We start from the raw sequence: 19,239 nt of genomic DNA, 5'->3' as shown, positions 1-19,239 counted from the left end.
CCAAGCAAGATGGAGAAAGAAGGGAGGCGGAGGAAGAGAGAGAGAAAGAGAACCGAGGCGAGGTAGGATCGTAGAGGTAACATCGTAGAGGCTGGGACCTGATCCCAAAGGTAGGAGGACTTGGGTTGGCGAGGCCAGTCCATCGCGGGCCCTCCTCTCGACCGAACGCGCTTTACTTTCTGCCCGCTCGTTCAAATTCCCATGTGCACCGCGGTGTTCACGTCGGACTGCCCTAACCCCTCGTAGGTGCCAGTGCTCTCCTACCTCTCCCGGTGACGGTCCCCGGTGCCCGACTGTTGGTGGTGGTGGTTGTCACTCCGTGTCGCTGGTGGTGGTCGCGTTACCTTGAACACCGACTTACGTCGCGCACCTTGCACAGTTACCCTCTGCTCTAGTTCCGGCGCGCTCCTCGGAGCCATCGTTCGTTCCAAGGATACTCGATCCGATTCACCGAGTACATTTTCGCGAGATCGGCGATGTCAAGACTTCGAGACAACCCTCTGCACCTGTCCGCAGCGGGACAGGGGAAATCGATCATGAAATTTTAATTACGCCGGGGGAGCGATAATCTGCGTCGATCGCCACGAAGGCCGAGGGCAGGAAAACGGGGCCCAGCCAGCTGGTAACGTTCGTCGGAAGCGGCATACAAATTTCAGCCCCGGAATAAAAAGCCCGTGGTTCCCGCGCCGTCTGAAAAGCGCGAGGCGCGCGCTCGCGTACCGGCTACAAACGTTCGAAAAAACTGACAAAAGGGAATAATAAAGGCGGAATGGGACAATAAGAACCGGTAGCACGCCCCGGGAGGGGTTGACCGGTGAAAAGGAATTCCTCTTCGTTAAGTTGGCTTCGACGAGGAGCACCGATGGAAAGAGAAAAAGAACGCGGCCCGCGCGCAGGAACGCTTACTTCTCGTGACTGCGAACGAGCGATCGATCACGGTCTCGCCGTTGATCCCGCGATCTTGACGCCGCGATCGCCGGACTTTTAACGCCGGCGATGATGAGCCGATCGATAAATCCTCGCCACGTAATCGTTAGCAGCGGCCACGCCGTGGCACGATAAGGCAGCATCCTCGCGTGAGCAACGCGCCGATTCAATAATAACGTCGCGTGAGCCGTATCGTCGATCGGCGGAGAAGCTACGCCGCGAAGCGCGCTGGGCGTCGATCATCGCGATCGTCTTTTTAATTAGCGTCTATTTGCCGACGACGCGCGGACGAACGCGTCGTTTCTGGGTCCCACGTTGAGATTGCGAGCAACGGGAGAGCTACGTCGACGGAAGAGGAATTAACGAACGGTTTCGGGCACGCGATGGCCACTCGAGGCGATGTGCTCGAGAACGTATAGACACATCAACCGACTGGACGCTCCTTACCGCTTAGTCACCGCCGACGGAGCCGGGGTTTCGAGTATTTGGCGATCGCAAACACTCGCCGGACCAGTTAAGCGGAGCAAACACTTTACAGTTTCCAAATGTTGGCCTTGCAGTTTTGACTCGTTCGCGCGTCTTTGTTTCGACCTGGACGAGAACGCTTCGCGAAAGGAACCCGCGATTCAGCGTTTCGAACGATCGAGAAACGAGTCCCCGCTACGAGGATGACCGACGTCGTTTCCAGAGTCTCCGGGACAGACTAGAATCGGAAACAGTGTTGTGATCACGAGTGACAGAGGGAGAGGAACCGTGCGAGAAATCGTCCGATGCATTGCTCGAGGACCGTGAAACGCATCCCGTGCCACTGAAACGACGAACTTCCGACGCGACGTCCGGTCGGCTTGACTGCGGAAGCGTGAAACTCGTCGCGTGCACATCCGTTTTATGAATTCAATAAACAAGGGGATTGTGATGTAAGAGATGCGTCGTGGTGACATCGCGGCAACCGCGATAGCCCTTCTGATTCTTGGGCAGATCCAGGGACCACGGCAAACGAGGTAAGACATCTTTGTTCGCGGTTGTGGGACCTTATAATGTTTCTCGTTGACCCTCGTGTACTGGATGCTCCAGGTTTCAACGGACAAACTTTGTCGATTCATTCTATGAGCGTAAATGTTTTATAAACGTGGATCGTTTAACGCTAGAACTATCGACGATTATGGTGCATTTATTTGTATCAATGGAATTAAAACGATAGATCCGAGAAGAAATGTATAATGCAATGGAAGTAAATATTCATTTTCTTATCAAAAATCACGATAAATTTTTAAAAATCTAGTTGAGTTTTTTACAACTTTTATTAGAAACTACGAATTTTAACCACTTTGGTAGTTCTAGTGTTAAAGATTTAGCGATAAGTCGTGACAAAAATATGGAATATGAAGATTAACTTACAGTTATTTTGAGCTGTGTAATACTTTCAGTACTTTTAGAAACAATTAATATCCCATTTAAAACTATTCATTATAATTCACATTATTATTTTAATTTATTACCAAAAGTAAATGCAAGTCTATTACTGTTTCCATATCTACTTTGTATTTTTATTATAATTTTTCATTAAAACTATAAACGATCTGTACCTATATAACACTGGTTTCTTATTTATAAAAACACAATATCCTGACAAAACTTGACTATTTAAACCTGGAACAATCAGCTTGCAATCGAGTATCTTTTATCGTTAAAAAATGTTTATTACCGACCTAAACATATGTTTATTTAATAACTGAAATGTCCAATTAGCACTACAGCAAAAATTGTAATTACGTATGCTATGAACAATAGCATAAGAACACTACTACAATGAAGAATTTTATTTACTTGGAATGGAGGGCAATTCTTAAATGTTATGAATGAAATTGTCTGAGTTTTCACGAATACCACAATTCTACTAATTTAATTTTTTCCACTTGCATTTTATAGCTGTTGCGGAAGATATTGTCATTTATGCTATTCACTGAAAAGTGCCTCGTTATTTGTATGTTCTTTTTCAGCATACTTTTATTACCGATGTTGTATATCACTTGTGTTCAATTTAAAAACTCTCGAGAAACGTAGAGTGGTAGTTAACCTTATTCTTATTTAGAATAATAAATTACCTGGCCAAGTATGCACCCCATTTGGAATTAATTATATTTTATGTTCCATCTAGAGGGCCACCTGTATTTTACGATACGAGGCCTTTATCTCATTACCGCTCTTGTGATCCAATTAATCGCATTATCGTATTTGTAAACTGCCACGATAATTTGTTAAATTTGTTCTCTGGATCGTTATTATCGTTCATATTTAAATTACCTAGAGCGGTAAGCTCCGAAGTGTACAATTAACTGAATTAAGTTTAACCACCGCGACGAGCACTACAAACGCATCATTTCAAATTTGTTTTTTATTTGTGCATTTAAAGGATGAATACCCGTTATTATCAACAATAATATATTCGAAAGTTTATCGTATTCGCTCCACCAAACGCAATCGTGTTCATTGAAAAGTAAAACAACGAGTACTCGATTATCTTTTATAGTTTTCGATCGCTCTTATCGGAAGACCCGTTACAATAGCGTTTCGTACCTCAAAGATACAATTACTTTCGCTCAGCTTCCCGTTATCGCGCGTCCGATCGAAAACTCTATGCGACTGGCTGCATAAATTAAAACGAGCCAGTAAAGTATCCAACAACGGTCACCGATCGAAACTCAATCTGGACCAATAATAGCTTATTTATGTTCGAGTTCGCGTTCCGTAAAAACGCACGGAAACAGTTCTTTAACGATCGCTGGCCGTAACCCGGCGTTCCACGACCGAGGAACCACCGCCGGGGGCATTAGCATTTGTTGACAGCTCATTCATTTGCATCCAGGTAATCGAAACCAACCCCTGTCACCGTGCACGTGAGGGGCACAGCCCGAAAAGATTGCGACTTTATCATCACGGGGTTCGTGTTACCCTCGTGACGCGTATTTCTATCTCCCCGATGCCCGGAGGGGTCGCGTAGATCTTCTATAAAGTAGCTTTCCGTGTTGTCGGGTAACAATATTCACAAAGACGCGCCCCCTTTTGTAAAAGAAGACGACCCCGAATAGGAAAAGAGAGCGACCGCCGGCACGCAACGGGGCCCAACGAAGCGAGGCGATCGCGTTGGCCTCGAGGGATCCAAAAAGAAGGGACCACCTCGATCGAGATTTGGTTTCGTCGCGGAGACTCAATCGTTCGCACTTCACCGGTAGATTCGAACCGAGATAAAGATAAACGACCTATCCTCGAAGGCTGTTGTAAAAAAATCGACCGACTCGCTACAGGGTTACGCCACAGGGTTGGAACGTCCCGTTTGGAGCGAAAATTTTCGTTCTTCTCTAAAAATATATATACAGAAAAAATACAACTTTTCTTTGGAGATTCTTTATTCGTGTAATGTGTATGTCACGCTCCGTGACGCGGGGGCCATTTTTCACTTTGTTACCCGTGGCGTGTGCCGCTGGTATATAATTATTTTCTGGCAGTCGACAATATTTTAAAGGCAATTTTCCACTCGTCCCAAGACCAGTCGTTACACTGTCATGTGTGCACACGTTTCATTTATTTATTTATTTAACGTCTTTATTGCGCATACCAACGACATTGTACGCATAAAGTAAACATAACACGTGTATGATTGAAAAGAATTTTCAAAATTTATGTAATCCATTAGTTCATTATTTTTTAAAGGCTTTAAAGGAAAGTTGATTTCTATTTACCAATTTGGTAAAAATCAACATTAAGTAAAATGATTCAATTGAGATTAATAGTCCACTTAAATATTATTTTCAAAATTCAAGAAGGATATTGACTAGTTAATCTTTATTTTCCAAACGTTTTCTTGGATCAAGTTACACGCAATACGTGACAAGACCACGTGTTTGACGTGAAGATTCTTTGAGGGATTCCGAAAATAATAAATTGCGAGTATCATTGGTCAAAATTGCGATTCCCAGTCGCAAGTTTGAAGACCATAATCGTCGCGCCTAACGTGATAAACGCATTAAAGTGAACGAAGGGGTTGGATCGGCGAAAGAATGCACCGGGAGGCATACGCATGTGGGGCCACAGCATCGCGTCGACGCGTGCTGGAAGCCCGTCACACCTTGTCAAACTTCCATAGCCATGCAATGAAATTTGATGCACGGTCCAATGTTCTTGCGTATGATAAATTTAGACAGCTCCTTGAAAATCGTGCAGTAAATTACGACCCCCTTCGGTGCATCCTCTCGATGTTTACACGTGTCTGGCAGCGACCACGCGTGCATTAACAAGGCGGCATTCTTTCCGAACTGCACGCAAAATCCACAACATTTCTTAATCCACAATTTTATTGTTATTCTCATTATTTAGAAACAAAGCAAAGGCTAAGGGCAGCTAAAAGTAAATTTTTATTTTTATAAAATAAATATTTATTCCCTGGAATTTGGCTTGCAATTTATGCACAAAGGGTTAAGAGCGCAAAAATGGTGGTTACAGGTGGTAAATAAACAATTTTTACCAATAGAAATCAGGAGAGGAGATAACGCTCGTACGGGGAACGCGAGCTGAAAAATGTCGAGAAACACGGCGTTAAACCACAGGTGCGGATCGACGCGTCGTGTATCTTGCAGAAAATCGGCACTTTGAGTCGGGTTTCAATTTTATCACGGCCGCAATTAGATCAAGATAGAAACGCCTGCGCGAATTTTTGCATGTTTTCCCGACAGCCGAGGCGCTCGTAGAAACCGGCTCCCAAACTCCGCGCGAGCCGAGACGCGATTATTACGGCGCAGGCTATTAAATTATTAAGAGAAGTAATTATCATTACCTCCGACAGCTCGCCGCGGCGAGGATGAAATACTGTCATTGTAATTTCGCGCGCGTTTACGTAATGGCGGCGATCGGTCAGTATCTACGGGGGAGAGGCTGACGCTCGGCTCTAATTACAACCCACGGTGAAATGAAATTTTTACATAACGCAACGGCCGCCACGCCGGTCGAATTTAATTATTTCGCGGACGCCCCGAGAAGGTACGCCACGATTTTACGAGCGTCTTGTTACCGGGGCTTCGTTAACCTCGCATCACTTGGCCGTTGCTGTCAGGCAACATCGCGTGTGTCTTGTCAGATTCAATTTTTCCCGATTCAATTTTCTGTTTGCAACCTTGAGTCTCCCATTGTACCATTCACCAGTACTGGACCTAAGTACAAACCTAGGCAGTTGCTCGAAACAGGGATTTTTTAAAGGCATTGGATCATTCTGTCTCTGTTTTTTTAGGGATCATCGGTTAGAATTGCAGAAAAATAATTCGAAGCATTTAATCGTGCAAAACAGGGAAAGTAAACAAGTATATCAATTTTTCCCGATTCAATTGTCGGTTACAATTGCAGAAAAATAATTCCAGGCATTTAATCGTGCAATGCAGAGCAAGTGAACGAGTTTCGTATTGATCGGACTCGTTGTCAAGATTTGGGCGCGCTTTTCAAGAATTTCAGTTTTGTTGCTCGAAACAACGTCGTCCATCTTAGCATCTACAGATGTGCTCTAACAAGATGTTACACATGCTTGAAAAGTGTCGGCGTGTACATCGATTTATCATCGATTGACACTGTCGACCATCTTGGGGCTGCGACGTGTCGCGATGCGGAACGCGATACGAAAATAAACCGTCATTTTGTCCTCGAGGACATGTTCTGCCACGCTGTTACGATCACACTTGGGGCTGTTCGATGAAAAATTGAATTCCACAACGGTGTACAATCTTTACTGTTTTATTTTTTTCGCGTTAACTCGTCACCCAGTTATGACAGTGTTTATAGAAGAAATCACTACTGACATTTATTTTTTTATTTACTGTCATTATCTATCAATGCCACGTCCAATCAGTTTCAGTCGAATGGCACAAAGAAAACGTTTCAGAAATTCCTATAGCATTCTTGGGCCACGATAACCGACGATTATGAACGTTATGGCTCTTCGTAAATCCTTCGAATTAACGAGGGACCAGAGAAGAATTCGAGAAATAATAGTATACCGAGCTTGTGGCGATCGGTCATAATCCGTGGCTGTTCAAGGGCCCATTAATAAGGATACAAATTGAGTGAAACTCGGGGTAGTTAACAGAGCTCTGGACTAAATTATGGTTCTTAATAGTGTGTGTGCAAAGTGGTAACGAGAGTGGAAATGTCATTCGTTTGTCAAATAGTCTCGTCTGAAACAATCCTGTCCATGTTTGATCTACCTTGTCTGGACATACAGTGGGTGTTACTTTTATAAGAACATTATTGTATTGAATGAAAACTAAAGTCAAGTATTTTGATAATATAATAAAATGAATGTGATAAATAACAAAATTGACTTTATATAAAAATATTGAAATACCTTACAAAAAGCAATGGGTGTTTCGTGTTCCTCAAACCGACGTCGAGATTACCTGTAACAAAGATAAGCAAAGTTGTTAGTATCGAGAAAAATTTATAAAAATCGATGCGTTGTATTAAAGGGATGCCTTGGTAGACCATTCGAGAGAAATAATCGTTTAATTAGCGCCGTGAGATTTTTATTACCGCGGGCCTTTGAATCCGCGTGGCTTTCATGGAGCACCGCACGAAAGTTTTGCGGGCAGGTTTACTGTTTCAGGACCGACCGCACGGCCGCAGAGAGGATGTCACGGCGTTTCCACCGTATCGACGTTGGAAAGAAAACGAGAAATTAATCCCGGAGAACGTACGGGGCGACATTACTCACGCATCGTACTTTCTCCGCGGTGTAATCAATATTTATGCGATCGATGTGAATGGGATTAATTAAGATTCAAATGAAAATTTCGCGTTACCTCGCGCCGAGAAAGGTACGAGCTTAATCAAGCCGCGAATTTATTAAACGCGATGACGCTTAAAAATCGCGCTTTGGTCGCAACCGTTACGCCGTGACAAATTGCACGAAAAGAAACACGCGAAACGCCTCGCAATTTATACGAAGTAATATTCGTGTAATTGCAACCGTAACTCGAGACGCATAATTGTAATTTTAAACGAACGGGAAGCGAAAATAACATCGTCCGATTTGCTAAACGCTTCCCCCGACGTAGGGGGTTGACCTCTGGAAGGATCAAAGAAGATTTTTAATTTAACAATGTATTTTTTTAATTATATATTTTCAACAAGTAGAGTGGAAACTAACTAACTGTATTATCTATAATCAATAGGTGATCCAGTAGGTGGCAGTCGATTACTTTATTTTATCATCAGAAGTGAGATTTATGATTATGTTTTGTCTTGTTACTCCTGACAGTATTAACCCCTTCAGGGATGAATTGCTTTGTAAAAGAACAAACTAGTATTCTAAATGGTACTATTAGAAAATTGATACCTCTAAAATATAGTATTTAACCTCTTTTGAAAAGAGTAAGAAGATAATTGTTACACCTTATGCAGCGGTTGCAAACGATCCCCTGGATGATTCTGGCTAATGAGTCCACGGCAAAAGGAGCAGGTAACACTGACGCCGTTGGACGCTAAAGGAAGCTTTATAGCCACGATACTTTTCGTACGAATTCCCCCCCCTACGGTAGCGTTACAGCAGGGGCTGTCCTTTCGCAAATTTCTTCGCCGAGAATCGACCGATCGCGCGGCTCGGCGGTCTTCCAATAAGCGTCCGCCATAGACGATGAAGACACGAACTCTACTACCGAACCGAACTCACTGAATGGTATTACTACTCTTCGCGGCAGGGGGGCCGAGTCGGGCTTACTTTACACCGTCGGATCTTAATTTAACGCCGGGTCCCTCACCAGCCGCCACGACATCGAATCGGGCCTCTCGTTCGACCGTGTTCCGCTGCTATGCACCCCGATCCGTCCTTTCAGAAACACGAAAGAAAGTACAGTGCGTGTCACAAACACAATGAACGAAATTTTTGTTAAAACCTCACCGTTCTGAAACCGACAGTCCAAGACGGCCATTTTTTTGTACGAAAATTTTTTTCAAATTTTTTAATTTCGTCGAAAATTTCAACACCTACTCCAATTTTGTTTTTGAAACTTAAAGATTTCGCGAGTAAATTCGTGTCAATTTTAAGGGAACTTTAATTTTGCCCCTTCATAAAAAATTGACACGTTCAACTAACGTCGTACTTAAAGATTTCATTGAATTAAATCGAAGTCTGCGTCCCTTGGTGGTGACTTTGCCCTTGTCAGGAGCTCCGGTATGGCCGTTCAGGGAGCAAGGGGGAGGGGGTGGCTCCATAAACGAGCCGCGCGTATATCCCGGGGCACGAAGTCGCGAATCATCGAATAAAATGGTCGCGACGGTGGATAAGAACAAAGCCTCGCGAGGGATCCCGGGGTCCTTGAGGTGTTCCAAAGAGTATATTGAATTCCGCGTGTCGTCGCCGCCGCCGCGGTCTCCGGCAAAGATCCCCGCAGACGACGTCGCGCCGCGCACAAAAACCGACGCGCCGTGGTATCCGTGGAACTGGAGGATACGAAAAGGGGGAGGGGTAAGGGCGGCGAACCACGCGATGCGAACGAAAAGAAAGGTAGAACCGGCGAAAAAAGCTTCGGCGAAGATCCAATTAAAATAACCAGTGGTCAGGAGACGTCGCCCGAAAGAAGTATAATGAGAGGAGGAGAGGCAGAGGACGAAGCAGGAGGGAAAACGCGGGGAGTAACCTGGCCAGGGGGAGAGTGAAAGAGAAAGAGAGATACACAAAGGGCGAAACGAATCGCGGTCGTCGAATAAAGGAACCCTTTTCGAGACGGAGAGGAAGAGACACTGGGCACAAAGCGCCATTAAAATATCTCTAAGTGCCTCGGGAACTGCTCCGTGGACGACGGGGCATGAAAGATGCCCCGGGTATGCCCCGCGTTTTCGCGATTCAAATTGAGCAAACGCGCAGAAGCTGGCCACTCGAGGATAATTGATCGTGGAACCCTAAAACTTCTAAAACTCTCTTCCTTTTGTTCGGTGATTCGAGTTTTACGATTGTCTCGCGACGATTATCGCTGGAACTATAACTTGGGGGGGGGGGCAAGATCGGTATTGCAGGGGAATTAATCTCGATCTCACCCAACTTGGTCACCTCAACGCGTTGACTGTAGGACCAAAACTGTGATTTTAGACAATTATTTTCGTGACCACATTAAAATTCATGAATCCTATTCGAATTTAGTTTCTTTGAAATTCCAGCTTGGGATTTAATTGTTTTAGTTCCGATGTAAAAAGTCTTGTCATCCATATATGGATGACGTGGTAATCAAAGTGTTAAATATTTTATCGGTTTTTAGTGACAGAAAAAAATATCAAAGGAAACATTTGTTTGGAGTAACTCTAATTAAATGTCTCCGTTGGTAAGGATAAAATATCAGGAGAAGCATTTTTCTCATTCTACCATATAATACGCTTTTTTTCTTCTGATAGCCCGGGGACCCCTGCCAACATGTTTACAGGCCCCCCAGGGGTCCGTGGACCCCGGTTTGAGAAACGCTGGTCTAGGCGATAGTCTAATCGGCCGATCTCATCCTCGTCATTAGCTTCGTCACGTTCAAGCTACTACCTCATCTTATTAACCCTAAAATAGTATAGTGGGATACCGTGTACGCCTCTCGTTTTTATCAGCAATTTATTTTCACTTCCCATAAAGCGCGCTTGTGCCTTGATTACGAATAAATTGTCGGGTAGAAAATTGTTCTTGCCATTTGATTTTTAGTTTCTAATAATTTCATGTAAATAAAATTACGTATATATAAATTAAACTAGTAAATTAGTGAAAAAAATGGAATCCTTTATCACGAAACATAATTACATTTAATAGGGGTAAATCGATTGCAAATATGTGTGTATATGTTTTTTTACTTAATCTTTGAAAACCTCTTTTCACACAAACAAATTAGCGATGCAATTATGAAATGTATGACATTTAAGATCAGTCATGTTTGTATTACGAATGCTGGCAGCAAAGAGGGTGTGCCGACATATAATACATTGTACAATACATTGCATTCTTTTTCGATGGAATTATCGTCCCTGTCATTGTAGTAACTTGACAGTGTTTTATTACTTCATGCAGATACGAGTTAATATTTACATTTTTTTATTCTGTTTGAATAGCGCCATTATACTTCAATTTGCGTTTAGCGTGTATCTGTTGTGCAAAGGGTGAGGTCTACGATTGAATCTAATCCCGTGAAGTCTGAAATAAATAAATGTAAAACCGAACACTACGATTAAAATGAACTAAACTGCACCAAAAATGGGACAACGTATGGTGGTATCGCAAGAAGATGTACTGTGCAGAGTTGGAAAGTTGGCACTCGAAATGCAACTCCCTTTTAGGTTCTGCTCGATCGATAAGAATAAGTTTGACTTATTAAAAGTAGATCTATAGAGAGGGATTTATACTACACCCAATCAGGTGTCAACTTCCCAACTTTGTACAATGGATATACCCTCATATGAATTAACTAACCCTTAAGTGGATAAATCGTTTAATACATGTCAATGTAATTATTTGAAAATCTATATAATCCTCCATTAGTTCATTATCATAAAGTTGATCTCCATATATCAATTAGATAAGAATTAACATTAATTAAAATGATTCAGTTGAGATTGAGAGTCCACTTAAGGGTTAAGGAATCACATTTTGATGGTTTCAGGAAAGAAACATAAATAAATTATGATAATCGCTAAAATAATGCGTCGAGTAGTTTTGTCACGGAGTGTATCACGCTCGCGAGCGCGCACCTGGGAAAATTGAAATTCGTATTTGTGTTTTTATTGGAAACATCGCACGTTCCCGTCAAATAAATAAATAAATATGAACATATATCGGTGGGGTTCGATCGAAAAGAACAATTCGACGCTTATTCGCTTCAAGGTAAGCGACTCTTCGGTTACGTTGTATCTCAGTGCCCCGAGAGCCGCGCGTTCGAAAGCGTATCGGTGTGCGACACGAAGCGATTAAACGCGAATCATCGCGTCCGCTCCGCTGGCGTTATAAGCGCGGACAAGAGCTTGTAGCAATTTACGGTCTCGTATCTGAGGATCATCGTCGCCGAACGGCGGGTGCTGGCGATTCCTCCTGTTCGCGCCATCATGATCTATGTCTTTATTAGCCGGGCCTCGCGTGCGGACGTTAACGAATGGTATCTGCGTCGACGTGACGATTCGCGAGTTATTGCGTCCGCGCGATTCATGGTTGCAGGGGGGAACCGGATAAGATAGACGACCACGGGTACGTATAGTTATCGAACGAGAAGAGATACGCGACGACAGAGTGAAGCAGGGGTTACCGGATACAAAAAAAATCCCAACCCGAGACACGGTTCACGCTGCCACCTCTCCGGTTTTGGTCCTCAGACTCTCAATACCTACACTGCGTATCGTAAATATTAAACGAAAATTGTCAATTTTTATACGTTCCTGTTAAAATAACGAAAAGCAAAGTGTACCGTACTTGAAATTGTATTAAGATATTCTGTCAAAGAAAACTTGGAATAACGGGGTTTCTTATTAAACAAATTATTAAGCTATAACAATAATTTAGTAATGTCTAAAACCTCCTTTAAACTCAAGAATTTCAAATATGGTATATTCTGTTTCTTCAAATTTCAACAAGAATATGTATAAAATTGAAAATTTTAGGGTGGTTTCATAGATATGACACGCAGTGTATTTCTAGACTCTAGATTCAACCCTTAAGGTTTTCTTTGTATAAATAGAAAAATAAAAAAATTTGTCGATGTTACTAATTGGTTCGTAATTAAACGAACTAAAACACAAGATAAATTCCGAAGACTATTATTAAGCCTACCCCAATCGCACGATTATACTTAGTTTTTATTGAAAACGCAATATCGTTTGCGAGTAATAATGGAACATTATTATGGTTAAAAAACCAGCGGTTAAATTTGATGATGATACGCAACATTTATTGCGTGCACGCCCGACCTTTATCGTTGGTTATTTTAAAAGCAGAGTATATATATTTTCAGCGAAAATAACTCAATTATCGAGAACTATAAAATTTCATTTATCGCGGTTTTCGAAGAACAATGTACCCGAATTACACAAAATGTATACATAACAAATTGCAAAGTATAATAAATTATTTATTGATAAGCTTCACGAAAAATATAGCATGATTTTAAAAAGACAAGTTACAAAAGAAACTCGGACAGTGTTGGTAAGGAATTCATGTTCTGTATCAACATTCGTGTCACATAATACTTTCTTAATAACTTCTGAGAAATTCACGAGGCTCGTTCGAATGGTTGGCACTTCATCAGCCACGCGAATCTTTCTCGTTCGATTGCACATTCGCAGCAAATTATGCGAATGCTTTGGAACAAAACCTGTCTCGGCGATGAATGAATTTATGTTTGAAAAGAACTCGGGGAGCGTACACATCCAAGCGAAAAATCTCTCCCGAGGAAAGACGCGTCGACAAGCAGGTGACAAAAGTCGGCCTAATATATTCAAACTGCTCTAGCCGTTTGCACGGAGCTATGTACGCGCTTATCTCAATTACTGTCCCGACTAAAGAATGCCCGAGCGTCTATGTAATCACTATAATCTCCGCTCGTATTATAATTATCGTCGTCCATTACGACAACGTCCTGTTCGCGAAGGATCGAACGATCGTCGAGAAACGTAATCGCTAACTAACCGCCTTATCTAATTTACTGTAACCAGCAATAAGTATTAGGCTATTTCGTACGTCTTTGTGTTGTTAAGTAGTCAAACTTTTGGCTTCGTCCATTACTGCTCCATATTAGTCTATTAGTTATTAGTTTTGGGCGTCGAATTACCTAGACACGGGCTTGCATGCAACCAGATTGCTTTCGATAATATGTGAACAGAATGTAGTAATTGTTGTTAAAAAGAAGAAATTCCTAAGACAACAGTCGCGCGAAATATAATAAGATTCGAGATCAGTAGTAAGAGTCGCGTGTGAGCCAACGTGTGACTTCAAGATCCACTGAAAATCTTTACAGAGAGCTTGAAGCATTAATTATAAACAGTACACATTATTTTGATGGGCAAAAGTGATTTCTGCAATCAGGAATATATAATCAGTACTAATAAATTATTAAACGACGTTATGAAAAATATTGAAAATAGGTCATTTTCGTTCCTGTCTTTTGACTAGAGGGTGTTCTAAAAAACTCATATGATAGATATGCAATTATAATACGATTGTTAGAAGCATTCGAACTCTTAATGCGACGCTCGCGTGCCACGAAATACGATCGCTCTTCTTCGACGAAATTCCAGCGATACGTGTTTGGTCGATGAAAAAGACGAAGGAAGAAATCGACATTTGTCAGCGAGTGTAACAGGGTAGTCACGGGCGCGTCGCAGTTGTCACTCGTCGGTAAAAATTCACTCGAGCATTAGTGTTAGTTTTCATCCTCGTTCGGTTCGAGCGTTTTTGTTTTCCACCGTTCTCACCGGGTGGTTGATCCTCCATCGTTCGGTCCCACGAACACACGGAAGGGCACCGAATGGGGAAGCCGTTCAATAAATCTTCAGGCGCCAGGGTTGAAATTTTCGCCACCTCTCCTCACGTCAGGACCTTCCTACAAAGATATTTTCAGCATTGCCTGACCGAAGATCAGATCCTAAAGATACCTGGGTTAACGAGCTCTCCGTTCTACGAACAAACGCTTCTATTTCCCCATCGTCCATAAAATAATGGTAATTTGTGGCCCGATATTGTACACACCTCCTGCACGATAACAAACGAGCCTCATTGCCCGAGCAATCGAATATCTCTCCACCGGTGTGTCTCCGTGGACTCGAGACCATTCAGAATTTTGATGATTCTATTGTTGGAGGATTCTACGAGTATTTATGATAATGGTACTCGTGATTTCTTAGGGTTTCGTCACTCGAAACAAGACATTTAATCGTATTGTCTACGATTATAGTAATAATCTACGTGTTTTACAATCCTAACGAATCACCACTAAATTGCTTTCTTTCAATTTATTACATGTTTCTTGATGCTCTGGTGCCATGGGCTCGATTATAAATTTGAAGACTGAAGGGGCGTATTACTAGGAAAGAAATTGAACCTTTTCTTGTAAGAATTTAGGATCACGTTATTATAGTTTTTGCTTCAGCATATTTAATTTGAAATCAAATAAAAAATAGTGACTTATCGGAGTTCGACCATAATAAATTATTAAACTCAGGCCTCGGTACTTTCATTTAAATTTTAAATAAATTATACATACCGTGTGCAAAATTTAAAAATAAATATTTTCTAGACTACTCTCAACGAAAAAAAAATTAAATGATATCTCGTTTGTTGCATACATAAATTACATTAACGCCGTACACCATAAATACTGTAATCGATACGTTTACGAAAATATTTGTATAGGTTTAACTCCTGTAGATAAAAAAAAAAGGAATCGTGCAGGAACCAGATCGCGTCCCTTCCACCGACAAATCAGAATCGTTGCTTTCGCATTATCGAGAAACGTCAACACCTGCGCCAAGTTACACGCAATCTGCTCTTCGTAACTCGCGCGAAATAAAGTTCCAACGGCAGATAAAACATACTTGGAAGCCGTCTTGTATCCGCCGTCCGCATTAAATCTGCCCGTGCTACCGGAAAAGAAACATCGAACGCTTAATTTCGCCGATAGGCAAAGTGGAAGGTGTTATCGCCGTAATTAGCGACACCTGTGATATCTGGCTGGCGGGCTCGGTGCCGATAGCGGCGCGAAAAATCCTCGAACTTCGCCTACGATGATCTCTCCCCGTCCACAACGGCGATCTAACCGCGATCCGGTCGACGTGTAAACTTTTTGCCCGGCGTAAATGTTCCATTTTCTGTCATCCCGGTATCGAAGTCACGGAACGATAGCGTTTAATTATGCTTAATGATGACGAGGTTTATACTCGCGAAACGGATAAACGCGTGTTACGAGCTGGGAGGCACGGCCGATGATTTACAGGACCGATTATTTCGTCGTTAACTTTTACAGCAGAGTTTCTCAAACCGAAGGGAACCGAGGACCCACGATTTCGATTTTAAGGATCTTTTGCAGGATGATAAAATACATGACAGCAACAATGTACTGTAAATTTTAGTTAAATATTGCTAAACTTTCGATTCATGATACACTAGATAGGTAATTTTGATTAATTATATATACAGTTTCTATCGAGTTCTGAAATCCTTGTATTTGGTATAGAATTAATTTAACAATCGTTATAAGAAAAATGAGTAAATAATTTCGAGTAAAAATGTTGGGAATGAAGTTTGAGAAATACTGTTCCAGAGGAAGTTGAAGTTAAACGCGTAACGAGACCCGACTTCAGGTTATCTTTCTTGGGCCACGTTCTGCTTCTACTTCAACGTTGCGTTCGCCTTATCGCGCAAATTGCAATTTTGTTTTATCGCTGTGTAAAGTAAATGTACTCGTATTCCTCGAGATTAAACTCCCGCCAGAACGGAATTAATCATTATTGACAGTGTATCGAAAACACGTGTTTGGTAAAGCATAGAATGAACCGCGTAGTATATTGCAAAATCACGTCTTTTAAATGCAACGAGATATCGAGAAATTATTTATTGGCACGTTCGAGGTTTTAATGGGCGGATTGTTTCGTTAAATATTCGACACCGAGTATCTCGCTATTTCTGGAGCAAATCAATATATTTTCTCCTTGGAGAGATTTAAATGTGTCTCTGTACCTGTGTACGTTTAATTTACTCCAAAAATCTTTTTAATAATATCTTTATATCTTTAATTCTTTGCACTACATAGCACAAATGAAAGATTCTATTTATCGACGGTACGTGCATTTGATTTGGATTACCACGACGAACTTAGACGTTGCATAGTTAATTTTTCAACTTTCACCGAAGAGGTCCCAGTCCAAGGCCGAAACGGACGTTAGTGGCGTGGAATTTTACAATAAATTTTGTTCGTATTTAAAAGACGTTCGTTTAGCAACCGAGGTTGAGCAACGCTTAACTTGGGAAATATTCTTGCGAATTGCTCATGCAATAGTGCGTTCCGTGAAATTAATCGCGCAACACGGGGCACCGTGTCGTTCGTTCAGTGATGGTTATTAATTCGCGTAACGTTTCATGAGAACGAGGCGCAGAAGGACAGGTCGAGCGACCGTTCCGGTTGAAATGACTCACGCGAATAACTCCGCGCGTCCTGATAACGATCAGCTCGTTAAAGGCCCCGCGAGGCCCCCGAAAATACGATTTTTACCCGCGTCGCCAGGAAAACGTGGAAGTCGAGCGATACCTGCGCGTCAACCTGATACCTGGAGAACAACAGGTAACCGGTCGGAGATAAATAAATAGAACGAACCGGTGGAAAATCGTGTAGGAGAGCTGAGGGGGCTGTAAGTGCCGGAACGCGCGATCGGAAGAGATAATTTTGCACCTTACGTACGAACGGAGGAGAACTGGACCGATGAATTTGTCACTTCGCGTTTTTCGAGCCGACTAATATACGCACGCCGTGCCCCGATAAACCTGAAAGACGTATCTTTCGTTTGCTAAATATTGGAGCAACGCAAAAAAGGGATTAACCCTCCGATAGCCGAGCGGAGCGAGAAACTGGTTTTTTCGATTTTACTTTTTTCCCGATCGATACTCGCGTCGCGGCCAATAATTGCATAAACGAGAGCAGCTTGTTCTGTAACAGACGTTCCGACCGTTGATTTACCGGTGAATTTTTTAAAAAATCCAAACGAGAAATTATTGGGTAACGACTGTCGATATTACGGGATGGAAACTTAGTCGAATTCAGCTGGGTTTCGAAGCTAATTTGTGACTCCGCCAGGAACCTACGCTTATGCTCGATCATCGTTAATGAAAGTAATTTTCCGCAAATCTGCGCAACGGTTTACGAAACAACACCTCTTTCCTAATAACACCGCGATCTTCGCTCCCCCTCCTCGCGTTCGGTGCACGCTATAATTTGCATCGTACGAGTCCTCGACACGGCGCATTGTTCTATCGAAGAAGAAGAGCGGACGAAGACAAAGTAAAAACGAAAGGAAAAAGAAAGAAAAGAAGGCGAACGATCGTTCGGCTCGGTCCATCTCGGGAAGTTAAAGCGCGGGCCCTTATAAAAATGCAAATTTTATACGCGTCGTTTGAATACCGATCAATGAGTCCCATGAATTGCGCACTAAATGCTCGATTACATCGGAATACACAGAAAGCCGTGAGTGTATAAATCCGAGCCGAGTTGTCGAGTACGTACGTTAAGCGTAATTTATTCCATATATGATATACACGCTTCGCGCAGCTCGGTGAACCATTGCTGCTTCGTTCGTCCTCCACCCTCAACGACTATCGTTCTCTCTTTTCGTTCGGGGTCCGCGCGGGCCCGCAATCTTCGGGGCCTTTCGCGAACGCGTGTAATGCGACGGTACACGGGATTTATGGGAATATTTATGCGTATTTATAGGGCGTGGAGTCGTCGATGTTCGCGAGTAGGTACACGGGGCTTTCGTGGGTTTGGCCTACCGCGTGGAGAGCCAGATCGACCCCGGGATCCTGGCCCCGAATTTATGTCGCGCCTCGAATAGTTCCGTGTTCCCTTGGGCCTCTCTTCTCACGCTTCGCGCCACCCGTACACGAGCACCACGGTGTTTCGCCTCGATACACGTGTTCCCGACGAACTGACCCGGTTTTCCAAAGTTTCTGCTCGACCGCCTCCGAAGGATTGGGCCAGGGGCGGGGAAACAGCGGACCGAAGTCCGCGCGTGGGCCTCTCTAGGCGTTCTGCCTTTTTCGCATATTTTTTCGACGTCGATCCTCTGTAAATCACCGTCCAGGGACCCGGATTCCTGATCACTTTAGCACGGCGGGCCTTTGCTTGGATAATTTGTTCCCAATTAAATTGGGACCGTTCGATCGATTTAACCCTTCGCGGCCCAGAAACGTTTCTGATATTTCGTTGTGAATGATTTAGCTATTCTTACTTATATTTTAAAATACGTGTATTTACTGTGGTAAGAAAGGCCCAAATTACAATATTATATCTAACACGAAAAGTAAGTGTTTCTTGGGCAATCTATTTTGCTTGTGAACAGAACTAATTGCCTCAATTTTAAAATAATTATCTTCAACCCTCCACAAAGACACAAATTGGGCCTGATTTGGCTTAATCATGTTCTATTCAAAATACCGATGAAACAATTGATGTATGGTATAGAATGATGGTAAAAAGGTATTTGGAATGTCGTTTCAGACATCTCGTATCACGAAGCGTAAAATGAAGATATAGTTTAGCGTCTCCCGGGTAGACGTCGTTT

At 42.7% G+C, this 19,239-nt stretch overlaps 1 protein-coding gene across 1 annotated transcript in view; it reads left to right on the top strand.

Annotated features, from left to right (window-relative positions):
* Window positions 1-1,851: 1,851 nt before the first annotated feature.
* Window positions 1,852-19,239, top strand: part of LOC122399113 (protein Wnt-7b) — an 82,825-nt gene continuing 65,437 nt past the window's right edge. Inside the window, 1 exon segment of the mRNA XM_043399537.1 lies at window positions 1,852-1,928. Within this exon segment, the coding sequence (XP_043255472.1) occupies window positions 1,852-1,928 (77 nt within the window).

Source organism: Colletes gigas, unplaced genomic scaffold (genome assembly GCF_013123115.1).
Source record: "Colletes gigas isolate AHSC1104 unplaced genomic scaffold, ASM1312311v1 Colletes_gigas_Sc00012, whole genome shotgun sequence".
NCBI lineage: Eukaryota > Metazoa > Arthropoda > Insecta > Hymenoptera > Colletidae > Colletes > Colletes gigas.
Note: the sequence above shows the minus strand (reverse complement) of the source record. Positions and strands in the feature narration are given on the sequence as shown.